Genomic DNA, 25,844 nt, shown 5'->3' with positions numbered 1-25,844 from the left:
CATCTCCACGGCTACCGCCTGAAAATGAGCACTCTCCTCGATCTCAATATCCAGGTCAAAGCTACAGCCGTCGTAAGCCCATCTCACAGAATCCGGAATATGCTCAATGCTGACCACACTGACCAGCAACCGAGCTACCCTGTGCGCCCGGGTGAAAGACATATCCACCTTCTCTGTTTTACCTATCAGAGACCTGAGACTCCAAGTCATCAAAAAATCATCTATCGTCGAGCGTGGAGCTCCAATAAACCTGACCTAGAGTTGTGAAAAAAGTGTTCCCACGAGCTCCTTCTGAGTCCAAGCTTCAAACTCCAGAATGCAATTGTTGTTTGGAACCTTGCTCAACCCAAATTTCAACAACCTCCAAGATCCCCCTTGGAAAGAAAATCTACCCTGAAAAGATGCTCTTCCAGCCTTATTGGATTTCACTGGAAGCTAGCCGAAACCAACTCATGCAAACGTTGCACAACCTGATCTGAAGTCAACGATCCACGAGTCACCCTAATAACCCCTGTCCGTGAACTCTCCAGAGAGGGCGTGGTCGATGTCGATCGTGGTGACTCGAAGAACATAAGCTCCGAACAGCAAGCCCCGTATATAGTAACCACCGGTTTCGGTCTTAGGAACAAGGGACACTCTCCGTTGTCATGTTTCGGCTTACGGCAGATCTCACACAGCTCTACCAAGCACTCAGTCAAAAAATGCCCTTACCCTCCACAACGAAAACAAGTCATCTTTTCTTTTTTTCGAGCCCACTTAGTGACTCTCTCCCCATCAGATTTTTTGCTTGCATTATCACACACCGCGCTTCGACTAGCAGCACCCTTGGCCTCGGACACCTTAACCCCTGCAAGAGCCCGGACTGCCTCCACGGCCTCACCCGAGAGCGCTGCAGATGGAGCAGCAGTACCATCCGCCACGGTCCCACCTGGAGTCTTCGACCCAGCCTCAGCAGACCCCGGCGACTTCGGGGGAGGGTCATCCCGAGGTGGATCGCGTCGCGGAGGTGGCCTTCTTCCTCCTGCCCACCATGGTTAGGACGGTACGGCGGCCTGTTGCGGTTCAGCGGACCCGTTGCGCCCTCGACGAACGATCCAGAAGGGGCATTGAAAACCCTGCCATCTCCATCACCACGACCACCGCCTGTAGAGGAAGAACGACAGTGAGTCCCATCTCCGTATGCACCATAGCCACCATCCCCCCAACGCCCACGAGCAAAGTTCCGCCCATCAATATGCGACTGGAAGTTCCGTCCGCCGCCTGCAAAGTCACCACGCCCGCCCCCGCCATGGTCACCCCGACCTCGAGGTCCCGTCTGGCCAGCGTTCGTGGCCCCATGACCTGTAGCTCGTCCTGCCTCAGACCCCGCCGGGGCTACCTGCACGTTCCCAACTTTGTATCATTGATGGTACAAAACTAATTCATTGACGCTTGTCAGTTGTCATGGCGTGTTTGTAATTGTAGTTGAGGGAAAAGTTTGGTGGTTTTATTCTTTGATCATGGAAATTAATCACATGAACTTTGAAGAGAAACGTCAGAAGATGAGCCGTTATACAAGTTCTATCAGTGAAGAGCTTAGATGTGAAATGTCAGTTCCGAAACAAGGTGATTTTATTGGAAGCATCACAAACATCGCCAAAGACTACCACACAAAGAACAATTCTACAGATTATACTGAAATAAACTGACTGGCATTCACTACATACCTAGGAGGCTGGGACTAACAGCATCACCTTACAAACATCATCACAACTAAAGAATGACTATCGCAAGATCTAAACCCATGGCATCAATCTTCCCTCGGTTCCATCAAACATCAGGTAACGAGTTGCAGCGTGGCAGCAACACACTTCTTCAGTTGGTTGCTAAGGTTTCAGTTAGCGCACAAGGGTAGGTTCAGTTGCTCAAGTTTCAGTTCTTGAAGATCCGAAAGCCAACTCCAGAAATACCTGCGATGCAGTCCAGGTTAATTTGCAAGAGAGTCACTCCTCATCTTCCATACGCTCCATAAAACATCTCAAGTAAACACAATAAGTAAAAACATCCGTGCTTCATAAGGACGGAATAATTATATATTTCATATGCACATGGCGATGATTACATGCTACCAGATTTTTTTCTCTTTTCTAAAGAATACACGTTCCCAACTTTGTATAGAGCCTCCCAGGGTGATTATTTTGTTCCTTCCATCAACCCAATGGCCTCCCCTTGTTATTCACTCTTTGTTCGAACGGTAGTTAGCTGCACATTCTTCGTTCTGAATACCAAAGATGCTGGGGAACTGGGGCCAACAATAACCTTCCTCAAATCCATGAATGGTATTTTCACTGTTTGAATAAACAGAAAGAATTAAGGGTATATATGTTCAGGTGTTGAAATGATCACAGAAGAGAAGATCCGAACTTGGGGATTCTATCACAGGGTGCTCGGATCCATCCAATCTGCCCTCTCTCATTGTCATATATCACCATCTGATCCTGCATTGTAATATCTGCAACAAGAGACAAGTAGCATCATTCTTTTGTAGAGGATTTGAAAGAGATCGTGGCTTCTGAAGCTACGTTGCTTGGTTTTTACGTCTGAATTTCCTACCTCCGACAATGTTCAGATCCTTGAGTCCAATCTCTGATCCATTAAGGATGCCCAAACACGCGTTTCCGTATTTCTGTCACGAGCGTGGCAACAAATGTTTAGTAGCCAAGAACTTGGGAGTTATTTACAGAATGATCTATCGGGTTGCGGAATGCTTACGGTGACAATGAGGTAGTTCTCAGGAGGGATCTCCATGAGCGCTTTCTTGCCATTCGCAAAGTTCAGAACCAATGATTTGAACTCCTTTTTGACATCAAGCACGGATTTAAATGGCTTCTTTCCTTTCCAGCATAGAGGCAGAGAGGGGTCAGACACCTCTTTCAGCGTCTTGCTTAGATCACCCTTAAGCTGCAATAAACAAAACCTCATGAGCTTGATGCATCTGTGCGATAATCCTAATTACATATTAGAATAGGAAAAAAGTGTGAAACTTACTGCAGTGACGAGCATTTGATATGGTTGTGCAGAGAAGTAGGTGAATGAGCTTCCGCTGTCGAGTACTACTTCCATTGGTCTCACGCCAAGTGACCGGACACCAAAATACAGGCTTGCTGAGCCAGGTGAGTAATAATTCCTGGAAATGCGATTCAGAATTATAAATGGGAGAATCTGGTCACAACTATGAGAACAAATCAAATTAAAATAGGAAACGAAGAAAGTAATAACTCAAATAAGAAAAATAGTAGCTTGATTTTTTTTAGCACAACAGTAGCTCGAATAAGTGAATACTGGTCGTTGTTGGGCCAGGCCCAATGAGCGGAGTGGGTGGGTGGGTGCGCGTGTTGGACTGATTGATCTGCTAGAGACGATTCTTTGGCTAATTTGGTTTGGGGGATTAATTTGTGGGGGTTCTTGCAGATAGCTTAACTATCTATGCTGGCAGTGGTTCGCCCTGTACTCTGTATTAGTTATCCTGTGCTGTGACTGGTTTCAAGACTGTTTATATTTAATAATTGCAGGGAAAGAAATGTTGATTTAGTAGGCTGTTTTCAAATTCCTGCCCTGGTTATTTAGTAGGTTATCATATGAAAATGGCAATGGGTGTCGTAGAAGATTTGCACGACAGGCATGAAGTTTGAACATTAGTTATAACAGAAAATTCTTGACTGTCTTTTTTTTTCCGGCCCGCATAAAAACCCAATGTGGAAGTGCATGGGGATCACTTTTTCTCTACTTCTTACGTTGATCACTTTTAGTCCCAACTCAGAACTGTGAAGTACGTATATAATTGGTAGTGATTTCCAAGAAAAATATAGCATGTTAATGTCATTATACTATACAGTTTTGCAATTCATTTAGATCCTTTCCACAATAGTTTGTGAGCGACTAGTCAATTACACGTTAGTGTTTAAAAAGTGAGATACACACCTATTTTTTAACATTATTACAAGCAGGCAATGAGTATTTGTTCTTTCTGCAATATATAGTGTGACAAAAAAAAATCATCGAAAATAGGGCTCACCTGAATGCACTCCTAGCCATTGGTACCCATGTTGCACGTGAATAAGGCACGAGATTATCCCCAAAGAAGAGGAATCCCCCTCCTCTCATGCTGAGGCAGTGGCCAACCACGTTCTTGGTGATCCCATGCTGTTTGAGCTGTGAAAGCAGGCTGATGGATCCACTCCCAAGCCCAAGCACACCATCAGTGGGCGCCACCTCGGTGCTGCTCCCGACCTCCTGGTCATACCCACACCTGAAGGCAAGAAAATAAGCAGCAGTTCAAGTGACTCACCATGCAATGTTGTTTTACTACTTTACAAGTTCCAAGTGAGGTTAGCATACCCGAATGCAAGGCTGGGGCGGACAACGGAGGCATTCGCAAGGCGGACCGCAAAAGTGTCGTTGACGAGCACCCCAAGTGATGAACCCTGGTCGGCATACTTAACTTCATAGTCGCACTGCTGCTTGGGTGAGTCGCACTTGTGGTTTCTACTCAGCTCACCGTGCAGAGAGGCGCACAGCTGATCAACACAGGGTACCAACTTGTTCTTTGTTGGTCTGTAGAGCGGGTGTGGCACCTACACCCACCATTATTAACATGCAGAACATGGTAAGAATCCTTGACGAGGAAGGTGATACCAAATTTGGCTTTCACACATATGAAATCTCGAACAATAAAGGAATCAGACTTGAAGACGGTAATAAAATTGGCCAAATGCAAAGCTCTGAACCCATGCCAATAATAGACTTGACCACGGTAAACTAACATACTATACTGGTCCTGGGCCAGCAAAGTAAATGGGGCAATTAAACTTAAGCATGCATGAAATTGATGGATCATATTTGCACTGAATTCATTATATCCATGGATATGGATATGCATGTATAAAGAGAAAATCAAGCTGTAACTTTTGTACCGAAATATATGATGCCTTGAACAGCTGGAACAGGCAACAGTGACAAGACAAGGGCGTCTAGTCAAGAGGGTCCAATGGCAGGAAATTGGATTGGACAAACAAGGAAGGAGAGGGATTGTATTTCCGTTATGAAAGTAATGGAAAGGGAAGGAGCCCGGTTCGAAAAAAAGGAAGGAGAGGGAATGGTAGCCCTACCTTGGAGCAGCTGACGCAGGGGGCGTCGCACTGCAGCCAGGTGAGGTCGCTGCCGGTGTCGACGTCAAGGAAGTATGGTTTCGCCGGGTTGCCGATGCTCATGGCCACGTAGTAGAGCCTGCACAAGGAAGCGCCATCCAAGAAAATCGCCACGGCAACTTTGTGTCAGACTCGTTAATCGATAAAATAAAATTAGGTACACTGCTACATTCACCAACAAGGCAAAACAAAACAAAAAAGGATAAAAATGCTGGAATTGGCATAGTACAAAAATGGGCACAGAGATCTATGGGCGAGTAGGGCCAAAATCCACAATCAGTTGATTGATGGGTCGGGTCGGCATACCCGTGGGGGTAGACGTTGCCGTAGAGCTGGAAGACGGCGGAGGAGGCCTCCGGGTCGTCGTCCGCGTGGGCGGTCCTCGCCGGCCTGTCCGCGCGCGCCGGCAGCAGGACCGCCAGCAGCAGGAGCAGGAGGAGGCCGGCCGGCAGCGGGGCCCACCTGGAAGCCATGGTAGGAGCCGAGGCCTGAGAAGAGGATGGACTCGGACGGATTGAACGGTTTGGTTTGCCCCCGGCCCCCCACCCTCACAGCACAGCTCAGGGGAAGGGGAGGGAGGGAAGGATGGATGGGGATGGATGGCAAGAGCGAATGGGGTTTTATAGGGGATAGATAGGGAGAGAAGAAGAAGAAGAAGAAGAAGAAGCAGCGTGCGTGTGTATTGTATTGCGAATTTGCGATGGAAGCTTCTGTGGAAAAGTTTCCCTTTGGCTGCGGCAAGCAAGGAACAGAAAAGGCTTGCGCTCCGGTTTATTCTTGTTGCCTTTCTTTCCGGCGGCCTTTTCACTTCACCCCAAGTCAAGTCAAGTCAAGTCAAGTCAAGTAGGAGTATGCTGCCGAGCCTTCTTTCCCTTTTCTTTTGGTTGATTCGGTGGAGAAAGGTATTGCCTGGTTTATCAGCTTTGCATCATTTCTCTACTACCTAGGAGTATGTGGCAATGATGGATTGAGAGATGCTGCCGGAATTATAAGGAAAGAGGTGAACCTCCAGAGAGAGGGGATAGTTTTACCTATTATATAGGAAAAGGTATCTTTGGTCTTCCAACATCCTGCAACTCTTCGATTTTCCTTTAACCATAACTATAGTGTAACACGCAAAAAAAAAAAACATAACTATAGTGTGATTGGTCTTTCCTCTCAAGTCAAAACAGTACGAATCAGCAACCAAAAAAAAAAGGGTAAAGATGATTCACGGTTACACATGGGTAATTAGAGTTTAAACTTCAATGATCGCCTAGGTCCATCCAAGCCGTTGACTGCCTTCACACGATCTGGACCGTTGAATAACTGAATTTGAAGGTGTCCTTGCTAGGGTGTGCTTCTTCAGTTCAGACAACGGGGCAGGCTGGCCATGGGCTCGGTGACAGCTTCATGCTACTTTTCGAGCAAAGAGGCGGCACTTGAACTACTCCCTCCATTCCTAAGTATAAATCTTTTTAGATGTTTCATTAGAGGTCTACATACGGATGTATATAGAAATACTTTAGAGTGTAGATTCACTTTAGAGTGTAGATTCACTTATTTTATTCCGTATGTAGCTCCTTAGTGAAATTTATAAAAAGACTTATATATTTAGGAACGGAGGGAGTAGTACGTACTCCCTCCCTTCGCTTTTAAATACAACGTCCCGTTTGGACCGTTGAATAACTGAATTTGAAGGTGTCCTTGCTAGGGATGTGCTTCTTCAGTTCAGACAACAGGGCAGGCTGGCCATGGGCTCGGTGACAGTTTCATGCTTTTAAGGGCCTGTTTGGGACTGCTTCAATTCATCAAAATCAACTTCACTTCATCAAATTCACTTTAAAGCAGTTTCATACAGAAGCTATAGCACTATTAAGAGAATGTTTGGCTCCCATCTAGCTCCAGCTTCAAAAATAGAAAATCTGATGAAAAGAATCTATTTGATTGGTTGAGGGGAAAGAAATGAACGGGTATCCACTTACTTGTGGCAGTGGTGGGTAATTTCCCCCCAACTCCAGCTTCTAGAGTTTTTTGGAGCACCCTGTGAGGAGCTTCACAAAAACTTTTAAGTTCTACCCTAGATTCTAGTTTTTTTATGGAGCGGCATATCATGAAGCTACCCCGTTTGACTTGTCTTTTCTAAAGCAGAGCTGAATTTTAAGGAGTAGAGCAGTCCCAAACAGGCCCTAAATATAACGCCCCGTTTGGAATGGGTGTATATTTATACACTTGTATATAATTTACAGGTGTAAATTACCTGCCACGCATAATTTTCAGCTGCTAAAAAAACGGCATCTATATTTTATAGGGGTTTAGCTCTAAGAAACGACAATCCAATCAGTGTCTAAGACTTTTTTTTATTTTAATATAAACTACATGCAAAAGTATGTAAACGTACTTTAGTGTAGGTTTACTCATTTTACTTTTTATATACTCCCTTCGTTCCTAAATATAAGTCTTTTTAAAGATTTTACTAGGGGTCAATATACGGAACAAAATAAATGAATCTACACTCTAAAATATGTCTATATACATCCGTATGTAGTCTTTTAGTGAAACCTCTAAAAAGACTTATATTTAGAAACGGAGGGAGTAGTTTGTATTAGAATCTCTAAAAAGGATTATATGAAGTACGGAGGCACGATCATAGCAATCGGTGTTATTGTGTAATGAGCACAATCATAGTCATAATTCACAACGGGAATTGAAAGACAGCTGCTGAGAAAAGTGAGAGAAATTATCTCCGCAGACCCAGAAGCTCAAAAAATAGCTTAGACCCAGAAGCTGGTCGTTCCTGAGACATCTATCTATCGTTTTCCAGTCGTAGCTTTTTTGGCTGACATAATAAATGTTTACTTCTTCCGTCTGAAATTACTTGTCGTGAAAATGAATAGAAATAAATGTATCTAAAACTAAAATACATCTAGATACATCCATCTTTTCGACAAGTAGGACGGAGGAAGTATTTCACAAGACTCTAAACTACTCCCTCCATCTCACATTAATTGATGCTTAGGCAGATGTATCTAGCACTGTCTAAATACATCTGTTTGAGCGTCAACTAATATGGGACGGAGGGAGTATAAACCACAATTGCAGGTAAAGAATACAGGTGAATTCAATTTCCGTCACTCTGTAGCATCTCGTTGGGAACAATTACTTGCACCAGGGTGAAACTCTCACTTCTCTATAACACAATCTTACCTATCAAACATTCATCTTATGAGATAGCCGAGAGATTCCGGGACAAAGGGAACTAGGATGGGAAACCTAAAAGACTAAATGCATCTACCTGTGATTGTGCAATTGAATTACAATGGTTGTCATCGGAGCTACAAACACGGGTAACTTGGGATGAGGCAAATAATCTCTCCTTAACCAAAACTTGAATTGTTGCTCCCCGAGGATGGTGGTCTCAGCATGGAATGATGGTTAGGGGTAGCCGAACTGGGCATGCCCGGGTTGAACATGACGCTGGGTGCTGCTGACGACGATGAGCCAGGGTGGATAGCTGAGAGCGGCAGGCGCGGCCCAAATGAGAGCATCTGCTGCTGCTGCCGCTGTTGCTGCTGCAAGAAAGCCATCTGGGCTGGATGCCCCTGCATGTTATTGCCGTAAAACGCTTGCATGCTGGCCGGAGGCATTGAGCCTGGCATTGCTGGTGGTCGAGGGCTGGCTTGATTCATTGGATTAGATACCATGGTGCTGCTACTGCCTCCGGGCATGGGACCTCCAGTGGAAGCAAACCGAGCTGACATAAACCGGACGCGCTGAGCTGTAAGATTCTGCCTGGCCCTCTCAACCTGCTCGCTTTCCTTCAAAAGCAAGGTCTCCACCTCTGCGAATTGCTTCAGCTTCAACTCCAATCTCTTTAACTGTAAATCAAACATAGTTATTAGAATGGTGAAAGCAATGTATATCACCTAGTATGTCACAAAATCATTTACCAACTTGTCAACGGAAGCAGGCAGGTTAAGGTTTCAAACCAAATCTCATAGTACGATACTTACTTGATCTTTGCAATAGTAAAAGCTGGATTTTCTTTTTTCTTTTTGCAAAGAATCACCTACTCCCTCCGTCCCATAATATAAGAGCGTTTTTTACACTAAAAATATTATGGGACGGAGGGAGTAGTTATGTAAACTTCTAAAAATATTTTGACAGAACAATTTGTTTCTTTTACCACATTCAGAAAATACCATGAATCAGCCAAAGGATTTTCTCATCTTGAGGTGTCAGGAGGAGTAAAGGAGATTGACTCTTCTCTGTCATTAGCCTTTTTATTGACAGTAGCTCTTTATATAGTCAATTTTTTGGAGGGGTATCGTATAGGCAAGATTCTCATGAACTCGCTATACGGTAGATTTTTTAGAAATCCGGAAAGTACTATAACGGAGGTATGCAAAAAGGAACGATATGAGTATTTGATACAGAACTCCAAATTCATCTCAGATGACATGCTAAGCGATCATTACTATATGGTCCAAAAAGCTCATCTGGAGCACAAACCAATACTTCCCAATGGGAGCCTGAGCCAGTGTCATTTTCCTCCCATGGCTCTCTTTCATTCCCGAAACATCTTTACTTTTAGCAGCGGTTTGGTCTGAAATGTGGTATAACTTCTTAACTACCATTGCCAAAAGGCAAGGTCAGGACTCTTGTTGAAGACTTGAGGTTTTATCAAAGAATAGCAAAAGATGTGTTATGCTACAGCAACTTCAATGCTGAATTAGATTTCAAGGCTTCCATCGTCACTCGTAAAATAAATGTGCATGAACTGGTACAACAGCAGCACACAGCAAATGCAACATATGCAGCAAAACAACAGGAAGCAAACTAGCTTATCATCAACCTCATAGCAAATTGCAGCATGCTAAACTTTTGTGTTCCTACTAACCTGGTGATTTATGATGGTGGCCGCTAATCTCTGAATTTCACGCTCCTCCTGATCTGCAAAAAGTTTGCACTTTGTTGCCGCTGCTGACAAGCCACACATTGCAGCGTATTTGACGTTTTCGGGAGAGACAGGTGATGAGGCATCTGTTTCAGAATAACAACGCACTTTACAACAATTTGTAATACATTAGACACGGCTGACAGATTAATCTTGGGAATAAAGCAGTTACCATAGTTTGGACGAGCAGCATGACCCGTGACATCATTGCCGTCTGAACACATCCTTAATACGGTAAAGTTTAAATGGTAAGAGATAATCAAGAAAAGTAACACAAAATGTAAAAACAAAATAAAAAAATGACTGTAAGTCGACGACTAGTCCACGATTAATCAACTAGACAGTTTTGCCAGCCCAATTCAGTGCAGCAACTTGACTAGCAGAGCAAGTCAAGCGACTCATCTGCGTTTGGGGGTTAAGTTAGTGCGGGATACCAAAAGTAGCGCGTCAAATCAAGCAAGGATGGGGCCATGAGCAGCGGAAAACCTGGCCCTGGAAATTCCTGCCAGCTAACTCAAACTTGACCACTAAAAGTAGTCCTAAATATGCTATGACTTGAAACCCACACCCTACCTACTTAAATTTTCAAATAGACTCAATTTGTCGAGTTGAAAACAACGAAACAATATCAACAAAATTGGGACTTGCATTTTCTGTTCATGAAACAATATCAAGTGATGTGGGGACCGGATTATCCTGGTCAAGTTGGTAGTTGGGGACTTAGTTCTCAATGTTATCAGCGCGTATGCCCCGCAAGTAGGCCACAATGAGAACACCAAGAGGGAGTTTAGGAAGGCTCGGAGGACATGGTTAGGAGTGTACCGATTGGCGAGAGGCTCTTCATAGGAGGAGACCTGAATGGCCACGTGGGCACATCTAACACAAGTTTTGAAGGGGTGCATGGGGGATTTGGCTATGGCATCAGGAATCAAGAAGGAGAAGACGTCTTAAGCTTTGCGCTAGCCTACGACATGATCGTAGCTAACACCCTCTTTAAGAAGAGAGAATCACATCTAGTGACTTACAGTAGTGAGCAACGCATAAGCTTGTAGTTGCTGACTTCCGCTTTCGGATTCGTGCCCAGCGGGACAAGCGTGCCAAAGTCGCTAGTGGTGGAAGCTCAAGGGGAGGTAGCTCAGGCGTTTAAGGAGAGGGTCATTAAGGAGGGCCCTTGGGAGGAAGGAGGTGATGCAGACAACATGTGGATGAAGATGACGACTTGCATTCGTAAGGTGGCCTCAAAGGAGTTTGGAGTGCCTAGGGGAAGTAGAAGAGAAGCTAAAGATACCTAGTGGTGGAACGATGATGTCCAGAAGGCAATTAAGGAGAAGAAAGATTTTTTCAGACGCCTATATCTGGATAGGAGTGTAGACAACATAGAGAAGTACAAGATGGCAAAGAAGGCCGCAAAGCGAGTTGTGAGTGAAGCAAGGGGTCGGGCGTATGAGAACCTCTACCAACGGTTAGACACAAAGGAAGGCGAAAGAGACATCTATAAGATGGCCAAGATCCGAGAGAGGAAGACGAGGGATGTTAACCAAATCAAGTGCATCAAGGACGGAGCAGAGCAACTCCTGGTGAAGAACGAGGAGATTAAGCATAGATGGCGGGAGTACTTTGACAAGATGTCCAATGGGGAGAGTGAGAGCTCTACCATTGATCTGGACGACTCCTTTGATAATACTAGCAGGCGTTTTGTGCGGCAAATCCAGGAGTCAGAGGTTAAGGAGGCTTTAAATAGGATGAAAGGAGGCAAGGCGATGGGCCCTGATTGTATCCCCATTGAGGTGTGGAGAGGCCTCGGGGACATAGCGATAGTATGGCTAACCAAACTTTTCAACGTCATTTTTCGGACAAACAAGATGCCAGAAGAATGGAGACGGAGTATATTAGTGCCAATCTTCAAGAACAAGGGGGGTGTTCAGAGTTGTACTAATTACTGTGGAACTAAATTGATGAGCCATACAATGAAGCTATGGGAGAGAGTCATTGAGCACCGCTTAAGAATGACAAGCGTGACCAAAAATCAGTTTGGTTTCATGCCTGGGAGGCCGACCATGAAGCCATTTTCTTGGTACGACAACTTATGGAGAGATATAGGGACCAAAAGAAGGACTAGCATATGGTGTTCATTGACTTGGAGAAGGCCTATGATAGGATACCGCGAAATGTTATGTGGTGGGCCTTCGAGAAACATAAAGTCCCAGCAAAGTACATTATCCTCATCAAGGACATGTACGATAATGTTGTGACAAGTGTTCGAACAAGTGATGGCGACACTTATGACTTCCTGATTAAGATAGGACTGCATCAAGGGTCAGCTTTGAGCCCTTATCTTTTTGCCTTGGTGATGAATGAGGTCATAAGGGATATACAAGGAGATATCCCATGGTGAATGCTCTTTGCGGATGATGTGGTGCTAGTCGATGATAGTCGGACGGGGGTCAACAGGAAGTTGGAGTTATGGAGGCAAACCTTGGAATCGAAAGGTTTTAGAATTAGTAGGACTAAGACCGAGTACATGAGGTGCGCTTTTAGTACTACTAGACACGAGGAGGGGGATGTTAGCCTTGATGGGCAGGTGGTGGCTCAGAAGGACACTTTTCGATATTTGGGGTCAATGTTGCAGAAGGATGGGGATATCGATGAAGATGTGAACCATCGAATTAAAGTCGGATGGATGAAGTGGCGCCAAGCTTCTGGCATTCTCTGTGACAAAAGGGTGCCACAAAAGCTAAAAGGCAAGTTCTATAGGACGGCGGTTCGACCCGCAATGTTGTATGGTGCTGAGTGTTGGCCGACTAAAAGGCGACATGTGCAACAGCTAGCTGTGGCGGAGATGCGCATGTTGAGATGGATGTGTGGCCACACAAGGAAGGACCAAATCCGGAACGATGATATACGAGATAGAGTTGGGGTAGCACCAATTGAAGAGAAGCTTGTCCAACATCATCTTGAGATGGTTTGGGCATATTCAGCGCAGGCCTCCAGAAGCCCCAGTGCATAGCGGACGGCTAAAGCATGCTGATAATATCAAGAGAGGCCGGGGAGACCGAACTTGACATGGGAAGAGTCGGTAAAGAGAGATCTGAAGGATTGGAGCATCACCAAAGAACTAGTCATGGACTGGGTGCGTGGAAGCTTGCTATCCATGTGCCAGAACCATGAGTTGGTCGCGAGATCTTATGGGTTTCACCTCTAGCCTACCCAACTTGTTTGGGACTAAAGGCTTTGTTGTTGTTGTTGAATCGCATCATTGAAGAACCCCTGATGCAGCCTCTGTTATGTGGACCAACCCATCAAATGTGGAATCTTACCCCTTAATTAGAGGCCTTCATACGCCAATGAGCAACGACTGACGGCCCTGCCCCCACCGCCAGATTCCACTGCATGGCTGCAACAGCCGCCCATGATGCCACCTCTGCGTCCCAAGCCCTCCTCCCCAACGACGACACACCCTTGGTGCTTCCCCTCACCAACAGCAGCTCCGGTGTCCCCTTATCCAGAGGGGGAATCGCCACCGCCGGCGGCGGCGAACCTCCACCCGTCGGGCAGATTGCCCACCCCCACCACCTCCTCACTTTCCTACCTTCCACGTCTACTTCCCCTCGCAGCATAACCTTGTGCTGACCACTACCAACCACCATCAGCCACCAACACCCTTTTACCACCTCCAACCATCTCCTTGCTCGCCACAGCACCACCTAACATCAATCTGGGCCACTTAGCATCCTCACCCTACAGCCCAAATCCCACACCAAATTTGCCACCCACCTACCAGGAGCAGCCCTACCATCAGCAGCAGTAGATCTCCACTGCTGCATCTACGCCTTCACGCCTCCACCTGTCAATCGATTTCATATCCCATTATGGCCGCACCCCCCCCCCCCCTCCACAACCCATCTATGGATCCACCCATACCTTCTCCCTTCCGCGCCTACCTAACAATCAACTCGGATCAGGTTCTCATTCAAGCATGGCTCGCTTCCACAAGATCAACTTCCTGATGTATGATGGTTCGATCGATCCTCTTGGTTCGTTCAATAGGTGTGACCGGGTTTTTCGTGGACAGCGCACGGACGAGGCTGGCATGGTCTGGACTACAGCCTACCACCACACCTATGACGCTCGGTTCTGGTACTTACAGCTCGAGCGCGATTTCGGCATGCCAACATGGGAGCAATTCAAGGAAGCTTGCCACGTTCAGTTTGGGCCGTCGCTCCGCGCCAAACCTTTGGACGAGTTGGCACGTCTGCCGTTCACATCCTAGGTTGTCGACTACACCAGCAGGTTTCTAGCGCTCATGTGCCACAACAATGAGCCATTAACCTCTCCCAAGTCCCAACAACGGTTTCTGTACACAGCATGACTGCCCAATGGTCTTTGGGTTGACGTCAAGCTTCAGCAGCCATCTGACCTTCACATTGCCATCTCCTTCGCCAAGGCCTATGAGCAGCAGCATTTCCCTGCAATGACATCACCACACCAGCCTTCTGGTCCTATAGGGCCCTTGTGCCCCTCCGATCTTCCTCCAGTCAACGCAGCTACAATACCTTCCCCGCCAGCGCCACTAGCACCTGTTCTGCGTTGACCACTCCACAGCCAACCCCACCACAGCAGATTAGGCGCCTCACTCCAGCTGAATTAGCAGAACGTCGTCATCAGGGCCTTTGCTTCAACTGCGACAAGATTTATGTTCAGGGTCACCGGTGCGCGCGTCTCTACTTCATAGAGGCTGATGACTACAACAAAGATAGCTCCACATCTGGTAGCACCAGCTTGCGAACAAGCTATTTTTCAAGGAAGGGAGAGATGTTATGTGGAACAGCCCATCAAACGTGGAGTCTTATCCCTTAATTAGAGTCCTGGTTGATTAAGTATGTTTGTTAGGAAAGAGTCCAGTCAGTTTAGAGATCGTATTAGAGTTTGAATAGATTTACCTGCTTGTCGGTCAAGTCTTGTCTACTATATAAAGGGGCCAACCCCCCTCAATAAAGCGGAGAAGAATATTGTCGTTTGCTTTTATCTACTCCCTCCGTCCGGAAATACTTGTCTTAAAAATGAATATAATGGATGTATCTATAACTAAAATAAGTCTAGATTCATTCATTTCTAGAACAAGTATTTCCGGACGGAGGGAGTACTTTTCAGTAATTAGGGTTATCCACAAGTTTGGGACGACCTCTTTCTTAATGGTGCCTTAACACAAGGAAGTAGTAGATTCTTCGAGCATCTTTAATCCAAAATTGACTTTAGTACATAATCATAATGTGATCATTAAAGTTACAGCCATTAGCCCACTAGATCAAACTCATTTCAAATATCACTAGATCTTAAATACTTCAAGAGACGTTTGATTAGAAAGTTTTTAGTCGACAGTATGGAAGTATGTAAACCATTTGACATTCTTTGTGGACAAACACATTGTAAGACCTTTAGGAACTATAAATAGAATATCAATACTTCCATTAGTACTGTTAGTAAAAGTATAAGCATTCAAAAAACAGCCGCAAAGCACGAGTGATGATACTAATATGCCTTAGAGGTTGCTCACCTGGAATCCTCTCTCGTCAAAACAGATAGTGCTGCATTTGCACAGGATGCTGCTATTCTTGGTCCTACTGCTGAGGCCAAAAATGCAACCTGCAGAACATTTCTGAACGGTTAGACCAGCTATACAATAGATCAATAACTGCCTGAACAGATGCATAGCAATGACGGGAAACTGTCTATGTTACTAGCAAGAAGCTCTGATTCTGAATTGCGAGGGGGTTCTGAGCAAAATTGTTAAGACTTATCTGGTCCTCACTCCTCAGGTCCATCTAAATATGATGCTCTCAAATTTCATTCAATGACTCTCGTTCAGGGTTATCACGTCAGCACTATAATATGCTATGCACTCAATATTCCCCTTCAAGTTCATTCAACAACTCTCGTTCGGAATTATCATGTTAGCCCTATAATATGCACCCAATAGTACCTTATCAACGGGATTGCATATATAATGTACCACCAGTGCCCTCAATCAGCTGTGTTTCAGCATTCAATCAATGGCAAATTGGCAATAGGCTATTTATTCTGGCAAATACTTAGAATATGATTTACACCTTTACGGGATTCTATCCGGATTTCATGTTATTCAACAGCTTTTGCTGTTTGAACAGAAAGATAAACTGCAATAAGCTATCAACTCATGCATTCAGTAAAGCTCAACAGTGCTACAGCATTGGCATCTTGATTAGCAGTGCCAGCACGTGGTCAGAAACTAATAATAGTCACAGCTCAAATTTCCAAAAATTCTAAATATTTTTTTCTTAAACCCAGTGTGGACTCCGATTTACAAATATTCTGGTTAAACAATTTTGGAATTTGCAGTCTATGCATGTACATCACTAAAAATCATCTACGTAAAAACAATGAAATAACTATAGATGTTACTAATCAAAAGCATAATACTTTCAACGCCTAAAACAGAATTAAGGAATTCGATAAATTTACATACAACCCATAGTGAATCACTTACCAGTGACATGACTGGATTAGCAGAATTAACAAATGGAAGCTGTTGTCCAGGTTGGCTACTTTGAGGAAAGCTACCTAAGACAAATAATCGTCACAGTTACAAAATGGAGGCAGATAAATTTTCACTGCCATCAGAACTGAAATGTAACCAAGGTTTATCAAGGGAGCAAATAGTGAGTAAACCTGAAATGCCACCGTTGGAATTTGAATACGAAAAGCCATTGCTTTGTACTCTAGATGAAACGGATGCTTCTGGTACTTCAATGCTCTCTAACAGACCATCTTCCACTGGAATGCGAATAAAATGGTGAATACATTGCGCCTTAGACTTTGTTCCGACATGTTCAGCAATAGCATTCCAATTATCATTGTACTTCTCTAAGCCATCCAGCAACTGTAAAGTTTCCTCGTGAGTCCAGCTGTCCCCATCATTGTCTGATCCATCTTTCATTCCATCCACTCTCTGAAAATCTAAGCTTGAGTGCCCAGGTACAAATCTTGCATCATGGAAGCAATCTGAGCAAAGAGCAATGTCTGCCTACTCAATCAGTAAAAATGAGTCAGCTTGCTGCATCTTCACATGTTACTCTCAAAAAGAACAGTTTACATAAGTAAAATTGCTATGATACAGAAAAATAAGATATCCATGATCATCTACCTAGTGGAAAAATCATACTGCGATAAGATAGCTATTATCCTTAAAAAGAGTGTACTGGAACTAAGCACATCTAGTACAAATCATAATCCAAGAGCAGGGCCGGCCCATAGGCCGGGGCAACGGGGCGGCCGCCCTGGGCCCCCGGGAGGTAGGGGCCCCAGCCCAGGTAGCGGTTTAGTGTATTCAGGCTGAGTGTATTGCATCTCAGGCAGATTTTCTACCGCACGCATGACGCAGCCAGGTCTGGACGCAGCGTACAACCGTCGTCAATTGCGGCGCCGCTCTTGTCTCCTCGTCTTCGTCTCCTCCCCTAAATTCTCCAGTCCACGCACGCAGCTCCGAGGCTACCTAATTCGAGGCGACGAGGCCGCCGTTCCCGGTGCAGTGATTAATGGAGACCAATGATGCTTCCTTCCCCAATCATCTCTGTCTTTCCATCCATCCTCAACGCAGGCTCAACGTCTCCCCGAGAGAGTTCATCCAATCATCGTTCCTGACGTCTCTCCTTCGGTCAATCGGTCCTTCCACTAATCCGGCAGTACCGTTGTTGATTCGTTGTTAAATAGATTGGCTCCCCTAGTCCCCTTCATCTCACATCTCACATCTCCAATTTTTCTCTTCTTCTTCTACAGGCCTATTGTTCAAAGATTCGTTGGATCTGAGCAAGTGCAGGGCCAGGGAGCACAGAAGATTCAATACTCAAGAGATGAGAAGCGGGGGCGGAGAGTGAGTGTTGGGGACTTGTCCAGATTTTGGAAGCTACATCCAGGCCTGGCTACATCAACAAATCAACATCGAGCTGCACATATTCAGGTGTTTTTGTTCCCTGTAAAAATAATTCTGCAATTTGTTTGGTGAAATGTCATCTAGAAAATGTTTATCTGGTAGTGAGAAAAGGAAGAGAAAAAAACTGAAAGATGAAAAGGAAGAATATCAAAAAGGTTCACTTGACAATTATTTTAGACCCAATAGAATATCAAAAAGGAAAAACTATATTGTTTCCATTCTGTTATGATGTAGTCCTCTGGATGATTACAAATAAATAATTTGTGGTTTGTGTTTTATTGTCCCTGTTCAAAGAACATTGATCTATGATATGTACTAATTACTATATATTGCTTATTAAAAAGAATGCATGCCAATTTTCTATTTGCCTACAAGGGCCCCATTTTATCGTCTCGCCCCAGGGCCCCAGAAATCTATGGACCGGCCCTGTCCAAGAGATAGTAAGAACATTAAAAGTAGGGGAACTCATTGTATGTCATCCCAAACATGTCACCCCCCCCCCCCCCTACAATGAAGATCAACCGCACCAACCCCATCATTGACAGCCACTGCGCCATTCTGGCTGCCACTGACTTTCCCCCATTACCACACCACATGGGGCAAAGGATAACGAGCTTAACCTTAAGGACATTATGCATAACTTAGATAATTATAGTTTACAGGGCATCTATGTATAGATTAACTACAGCGATGCTATTTAATAACGTTCTTTCAAGAGAACTGGCATGTGTCATCATAGGAGTGAGATCTGATTCAGACGCTGCACTTAAGTCCATCCCTGGCCACGGAGCCAACACTAGTGTTGTGCAGCTGTTCCAGACTGACTTGTGTGCCACTAGCAACAATAGCACCAACCATGGGCAAGTGGCAGTTTTTTACTGATTCAGGGCATATTTTTTCATGCGGTGTTGTATTTTTTCTGAATTGGTTTTGTTTTGCCACTGCGGCTGCACTTCACAAACTGTTTGTTTTTTATGCAAGTTAGAAACATCGGTATGATGTTATCCCGAGAAAAGATTATACATTTAGATCGAAGCAAATAGCATAATGATTCATTGTAACAATTTCAACTCAAAGCTGACGTTCCAGACAAGTTGGAGGAAAAGATCCAGTCATTTGAGAAGTTAGCTATTTACAGATAATTTGTCTGTTGGAATATCTAAACAAATGCACCAAATAAGGACTCCTTCTATTTATCCTTCAAATTGATCTCTAAGCATGCTCTTCTGATCACATTTTGTTATTGTACCACAGGATTTTCCAATGAATTACAACATACTCCCTCCGTGCCATAATATAAAAGCGTTTTTTGACACTACACTAGTTTAAAAACGCTCTTATATTATGGGACGGAGGGAGTATTATAGAATAAATATTGCTCCCTCCGTCCCACAATTGTTAGCTTGAAAAACGCTCTTACATTGTGGGATGGAGGGAGTAATAATGAGCAGCATATTGGAACATTTTCAATAAATACTGTCTTACTGTAGCATTACTGACTGCATTTTACACATCCCTTCTTAATCATTCGAAGATACTCTTATCCTTTTTCTGAACTACCTGGGTCGCGGTACGGCAAAAGAGGTACATATGCGGTAGTGGAAAAGGTTCACGACCCCAAAGAAACAAATATTAAGGACAAAGAAAATAGTCAATGTACGTACAGGAACTGAAATCTTAGCTGCTCAACTCTTATCCTAGGGTGATTCATAAATTGCACATCAGCCGGTCATCTACAAGGAAATCCACATCATTTAAGCCTTCCATTTCCTAGGAAGGAAACTATTTTGGCCATCGCAACTTCCTTATTGCAGCCCCCCCCCCCTTATTATTTCATTTCTTAGGGTAACAACCCCCGACCCCCCTACCCACCTTCTCTCTCTGTAAGTGTCCTTCTGATTCACAGGATTCCAATAACACGGATATAATGACATGTCACCTTGAATCCTACAGGATTTTGTTTGCAATTATGTCAGTTTGATTGCAGCACATGAAAAACAAAGGATTCTTTTGGGTGGTGGATGGAAAATTTCCAATGAAATGTAATGCAGTGCAAAGGAATCCTTAGAAAGAGATCCTACAGATCAAACAGGCCACATGGGAAAATTTTCTAAGCATTGTAATCCTCCAAAATTCCCATGAAAATCAATTAAATCAAAAAGGCACGAAGTGATTCTCCTGCAAAACAATAGAACCATCCAAGGTAGTGGATCCATCCCTACTCCTAATTCCCCTCCTATCAGTTGAGGCCGAGAATGCAGATATTGGTTCAGGACCAATTAATCATGATAATGATATTGACGTTATAGTCACTTCAAAATGATGTTTTGAGAAAGATCAACTATGAAGATTTCATTGCAAGAGATACTAGCTGGATGATGCTTTATAAATGTTCAGGTAAGTTTAGTGCTTGAAGACCACCATAAATATACAATGTAATTCTTTTACCATGAATATCCAATGTAATTCTTAGTGTTGTAAGAAAAACATATGTTGCAGTTATATAATAAAATAGAATTGCTGTTTGATTATTGGCATTTTCCATATGTAGGACCACACATTGTGTTTAGCACCAGGGCCTCATATTCTTACATGCGGCACTGTACACTGGACTAACATGATAATTACGTTATAAAGCAAGTGTACATTGATAATTTGCAACACAGTGATACTCAACGATACTCTTTTAATCAAACCATTCTATCAAGCTTTTGGTACTTAAAACTGCAAATGAGCATGAGAGTTGAAATGTAACCTTCAAGCATACTCATGTGGTAAGCCAATACTAGAAATTCAATGTGAGATAGTTTTCAATGAGTAATATGGAATAATTCACAAAAGAACCTAATCACAGATAAACATGAAGAGAATTGCATAATCAACAGTTCAGACGACGTGGAGAAAGATTTTCTCTAAAAACATGGACAAATAGTCCCATATATGAAGAACGAAAAACTCTCCATACAGTTATAAATTGTACGCACCTCCTTTTGTGATTCATAGTGCAAACTGGGCAAAGGTTGTGAGCAATAACTACAGAAGTTCTCAGACAGCCGCTCCCAAATCTTTTCGTCCAAGTCTGCAAAGCCAGTATCACCATTTGGCACCTCCAAAGCAGACGAAGTTGATGCAACAGAAGCAATATCCTCTGCTCGCGCACTGCATTTTGGCCGATCAAACAAAATCAGACCATCAATTGACTTCAATGGTGCAGACGCCAGCTGCAGCTCCCCTGTTTGCTCCTCCCTGATTAAAGATGATGCCAGCCTCAAGCCCCGGTGCACAGATCCAGCCGCAAGGTAATTAATGATCCCCCAAGTGTCCAAGAACCTGACAATCCGACTCAGGTCATACAATTCAGCCGTGCTTGTGACAAGCCCCTGGCACTCAGCAAATGCAAGTCTCCTGGACGGGCGCTCCAAATACTTCACAATCACCTTATTCCTCAGCATCATGTACTTCTCTGGTGTATGCCCTGGGGACTTCCCTGAGAAGAAATGTGGCACCACCTGCCTCTCCAACCTGTGCACCGTCGCTGGCGAGAACCAATCTACAAATTGCAAATCATCCCACATGACCAACAAATGAGAATTAACAATTTGCTCCACAGCTTTAGCTCGCTAGAAAGCATAATTGGAGTCAAGAACAAACCTGAGTGTCTGGGGACGACGAGTAACTTGCTGTAGAACTGCTTGGGCACGCCTTGGCATTCCATGAGTGGAGGCACGGTGCAGACATAGGAAGACGGCTTGTCAGGGTCATTGGATAGGGATGGATGGTCAGGGAGCATGGCTGCGAGCACCTGGAGCTGCCCATGCGAAATGTTCTCCAGCGCAGGTGCAGGCGGAGCCGAAGCACAGCTGGCACCAGCCGCCAAGGCACGATCAGCGGCGATAATTGCGAGCACCGAGGGATGGAGCCGGCTGATAGTGCGGCGGGTGGCCGAGGGGAAGCCAGAGACGGGCTCCGCTGAGGAGAGCACCTCCGCCTCCCGTAGGTCGGGCACGGTGTCGTCATCACCGCCACGGGCGCCTAGGGTTTCGCCCCCGTTGGCGGAGCCGTGGAGCGCGTCGTCCTCGTCGTTCGCCGCTGCGGAGTCGGAGTCGTCGGAGTGGTCGGCCCCGCCGGACTGCTTCGACGGGGAGGTGTCCTGTGAGCGCTTCCGCTTCCGCCACTTGAGCTTCGCATCTGGGAGGGAATTAGGGTTTTGGGGAGGGAAGGGCGGCGTCAGTGCGGGGGAAGGGGCTCGTTCCGGAGAATTGCGAGGTCCGAAGGGGTTGGGGAGCGTACCTGAGGAGGACGAGGCCTTGCGAGGCATCGTCGCCGGCGCCGGCGGAGGCGGAAAGGGTGGTGGAAGCTTGGACTGTGTGCCCGCGAGTGAGGGGGGCCACGGCGGGGCGGGTAGGCACGTGCGAGAGGAATGAGGAGGGGATTTGAGCTCTCCTGTCCGAATTTTTTCACTCCGAGGCTCTCCGTTTGAATTCTCAGATCCGACCTTCAAAAGCGAAAAGAAAAAAATGTTCAATGAGGAGAATTGTCAGGCTCGTCTCTACAATTAACTCTTTGCTCATTTCTCTGGTTTCTCGTTTGGATGACTTAAAAATTGTTGATCGCACTGATGACTCTATCGATTAGATATCGGTTTACATCATGAGCGTTCACTCAACCGTTGATCAAGGATTAAATGATCCACAAACTTCATTATGTCTTCGTTTCGAATTATTTGGGTTGTAACTCTAACTGTCATCGGCATGCTATAGTACTCTTTTTTTTCATTTCAATACAAAACCTAAATCGTAAAATTAGTATGATGTGAATGGGACAAGCAACTTAAGATAAAACCTTCATCATAAATGTCCTTTTTAAAATGTTAGAGGGATTGTTGTCCCATGTAGAAAAACTCTAATTATTGATACTATCAACAAAACTCATATCACTATACTAGGGTTTGAGGAAACTAAAGAGGTAGAATTCTCTAACTCCTACCTTAAATCCTTGGTAGGAAACATAAATTTCTCTTGGCGCCATCTTCCTGCTCTGTTGATGGCATCCTGATGGGAGTGGATCTTGACATATTTGATGTGTTGCCCTAGTCCTGCTTAGATTCATGTGTTATTCGTGTAGTTAAACTTAGATGTAGTGAAATCGCCTTTTATCATTATTATTGCCTATGGATCTCCATATGAAGAAGGAGAGGAGGCTTTCATTTATGAACTACACTCTTTGTTCATGGAATGCCCCTCGTAAACTCTTACAGATGGTGACCTTAATTTGGTTAGAAATGTTAAAGAGGAGTAATTACAACATAAATTACAAGTGAAGTGATAACTTCAATGCTTGGATTGATATGGAGCATGCTAGAAGTCAAACTTCCTAGTAAGGAATTCACTTGACCAATAACCAGGTAACTTGATTATGCCTACAATAGACAGAGTCTTCTGCGATGTTGATTTAGATAAATCTTTTCCTTTGGCTACCTGTAGAGCACTACCTAGACATGGTAGTGATCATGCACCCATCAAATGGGACTCTAGGATTGCTCAAAAACCCGAAGGGGAAGGTGTAGAATGGAATTATGGTTGCTATTGAGGGATGGTTTTGTTACACTTGTAACAAAAATTTGGAACAAAAAATTCTAATGTTTCCTCCCCCATAACCAAATGGCAATTGAAAGCTAGAGAGTTGGGGAAAGTGACTAAAGGGTGGAACTCCAATGAAGATCCCAACTTAAGAGATATAAAAAAGTGATTTCTAATGAATATGATAAAATAGATAGATATCAAAGTTGAGACTGTTACCCTTACTAAAGCTGAATTTAACAAGCTTAGATTCATCTCTAACGAGGTGCGGAAATTTTGGCTTTAAGAAGTCGAAGCAAAACAAAGATCTAGAGATAGGGATATTAAAGAAGACAAGATACTTCATATTCCCATGTTGTTGCCAACCAAAGAAGGAGAAAGACTGTGATACACTCTCTGGATGGTCCAAATGGCAATGTCTCTGATAATGTAGAAATGTTAGCAGTAGCTAGTAACTTCCACAAAGACCTATTCAAGGAGGAAAAACCAGGCTTTCACATGTGCTCTGACTTCTTCTCTAATGAGGAGAAAGTTAGCACTGATGAAAATGAATTATTGGAAGCCCCTTTTACAGAAGAGGAGGTCAAGAAAGTTATATTTGACTCCTACTCTGGTGGGGCACTAGGGCGAGATGGCATCCCATTATTTTTCTACCAACATTTTTGGGAGTTCATTAAAAAAAGATTTGATGACTATGTCCACTGAATTCCATGGTGGCAATTTGCCATCTTTAGATTAAACTTTGCAATTATCTCTCTCATCCCCAAAGAGCCTGATGCTTCCTCCATGAAGAAGTGACTTCTTTGTCACTGGTAAAGGGCTCAGGCACGGAGACCCCATGTCTCCCCTCATATTCAATCTTATTGTAGATGTTCGTACTAGGATGTTGATTAAATCTTCTCATGAGCAATTGACTGAAGGACTCTGCCCTAGAGTTTGTGCTGGAGGCATTAGATGCCTTAAATATGTTGATCCTACCATCCTCTTCCTTAACAACGATGCCCAACATGCCACTATTCTCAAAGTAGTCTTGAACTGTTTTGAGCGGGTTTTAGGGACGAGGAACAATTATAGCAAGAGTGAGTTGAACCCCATCAACTTAGAAGATCCTAACCTTGATGCCTTTTTGGATGTATTAGATTGTGCTAAAGGGGCTTTCCTAATTAAGTATCTACGGATTCCTCTGCAATATGATAAACTCGAAAGAAAGGATATCCAACCTTTGATAGATAAAATTATGAAAAGAATTGTTGGGTGGAGGGGGAAATTACTCTCTTACAAAGGCACGTTGATCCAGATCTAGGCATGCCTTACTTATATCCCTGTTACCTGCTCTCTTTCTTCAAATTCCCTAAATGGGCCATTGAGTTGATTAACTCTCAAATGGCAAACTGTTTGTGGAGCGATTTTGAAGGTCATAGAAATTACACCTAGGAAACTAGAAGCTCGTGAGTATGAAGAAGGAATTTGGTGGGTTGTGGTTTCCTAATCTCCAAGAGGTTAACACGTGCCTTTTGGGATCCTTAATCAAAAGATACTATGAGGGGGGGCGAAAACCTTGGACAACCATGATAGATAGCAAGTACATGCATGATAAAACCAATGTTTTCTCTCTTGACCCCAACCCTCATGCGGTCATGCCTTCAGGTTCTACAAATGGATACAGTCCATCATCCAAACACTCAAGTTTGGGTACAAATGGAAGGTAGGAAAAGGAGATAAAATCAGTTTTTGGGTAGACACTTGGTTTGGTACATCTCCTCTTGCAGTTCAATTATGGAGTGTCTATTCCATCCGCAACGATGAGACAAAATTTATTAGGGGTGTTTGTGACGGCACAACCCTAAAACTCTCATTTAGAAGAAACTTTTCTAATAGGCTCATTGTAACGACTAAGATGTGGCGCTTTCCTTATTTGGGGGCGAGGCCTCAAAAAGGGAAAGGGGCGCATCTCGGCGTTTCGCAGGCACGATAACATTACCATTACATAAATAGAGAGATGAGTATTAAGATTCGGCTTACACTCGCCACATGCTAGATTACAATCCACACAAGCATTCATTATTCATACATAAGACAGGGTCCATCTACGGACGAGATAAACGACAAAATCATGCTATCCCGCCTTGCTAGTCCCACGATCACGACCATGCGCCTCTAATCCTTAGGATACGTCA

General features: G+C 44.2%; 2 protein-coding genes across 3 annotated transcripts; both read right to left on the bottom strand.

Moving 5' to 3' along the window:
• Positions 1 to 1,589: 1,589 nt before the first annotated feature.
• LOC123398047 (aspartic proteinase Asp1-like) lies at positions 1,590 to 6,299 on the bottom strand. 2 transcript variants are annotated; one of them, XM_045092560.1, is made up of 9 exons: positions 5,493 to 6,299; positions 5,148 to 5,265; positions 4,378 to 4,613; positions 4,055 to 4,288; positions 3,028 to 3,166; positions 2,752 to 2,940; positions 2,593 to 2,665; positions 2,404 to 2,491; positions 1,590 to 1,949 (listed from the first exon to the last, which is right to left on the bottom strand). In XM_045092560.1, exons 1-9 carry the CDS (start codon positions 5,657 to 5,659, stop codon positions 1,874 to 1,876), a joined length of 1,320 nt encoding a protein of 439 aa, XP_044948495.1. In that variant the 5' UTR covers positions 5,660 to 6,299; the 3' UTR covers positions 1,590 to 1,873. The 2 variants fall into 2 exon arrangements, with proteins under 2 accessions (XP_044948495.1, XP_044948494.1); XM_045092559.1 differs by lacking the exon at positions 1,590 to 1,949 and adding an exon at positions 2,036 to 2,327 and having other exon boundaries at positions 5,493 to 6,298.
• A 1,969-nt stretch (positions 6,300 to 8,268) lies between these two features.
• LOC123451881 (SWI/SNF complex subunit SWI3C homolog) lies at positions 8,269 to 22,508 on the bottom strand. Its single transcript, XM_045128428.1, has 9 exons — positions 22,379 to 22,508; positions 21,740 to 22,276; positions 21,073 to 21,638; positions 16,828 to 17,182; positions 16,646 to 16,719; positions 15,677 to 15,765; positions 10,295 to 10,347; positions 10,066 to 10,208; positions 8,269 to 9,043 (listed from the first exon to the last, which is right to left on the bottom strand). Exons 1-9 carry the CDS (start codon positions 22,404 to 22,406, stop codon positions 8,543 to 8,545), a joined length of 2,346 nt encoding a protein of 781 aa, XP_044984363.1. The 5' UTR covers positions 22,407 to 22,508; the 3' UTR covers positions 8,269 to 8,542.
• Between the last annotated feature and the right edge of the window lie 3,336 nt (positions 22,509 to 25,844).

The sequence above is a fragment of the Hordeum vulgare genome, chromosome 5H (assembly GCF_904849725.1).
Source record: "Hordeum vulgare subsp. vulgare chromosome 5H, MorexV3_pseudomolecules_assembly, whole genome shotgun sequence".
In the NCBI taxonomy this organism is placed as follows: Eukaryota; Viridiplantae; Streptophyta; class Magnoliopsida; order Poales; family Poaceae; genus Hordeum; species Hordeum vulgare.
Note: the sequence above shows the minus strand (reverse complement) of the source record. Positions and strands in the feature narration are given on the sequence as shown.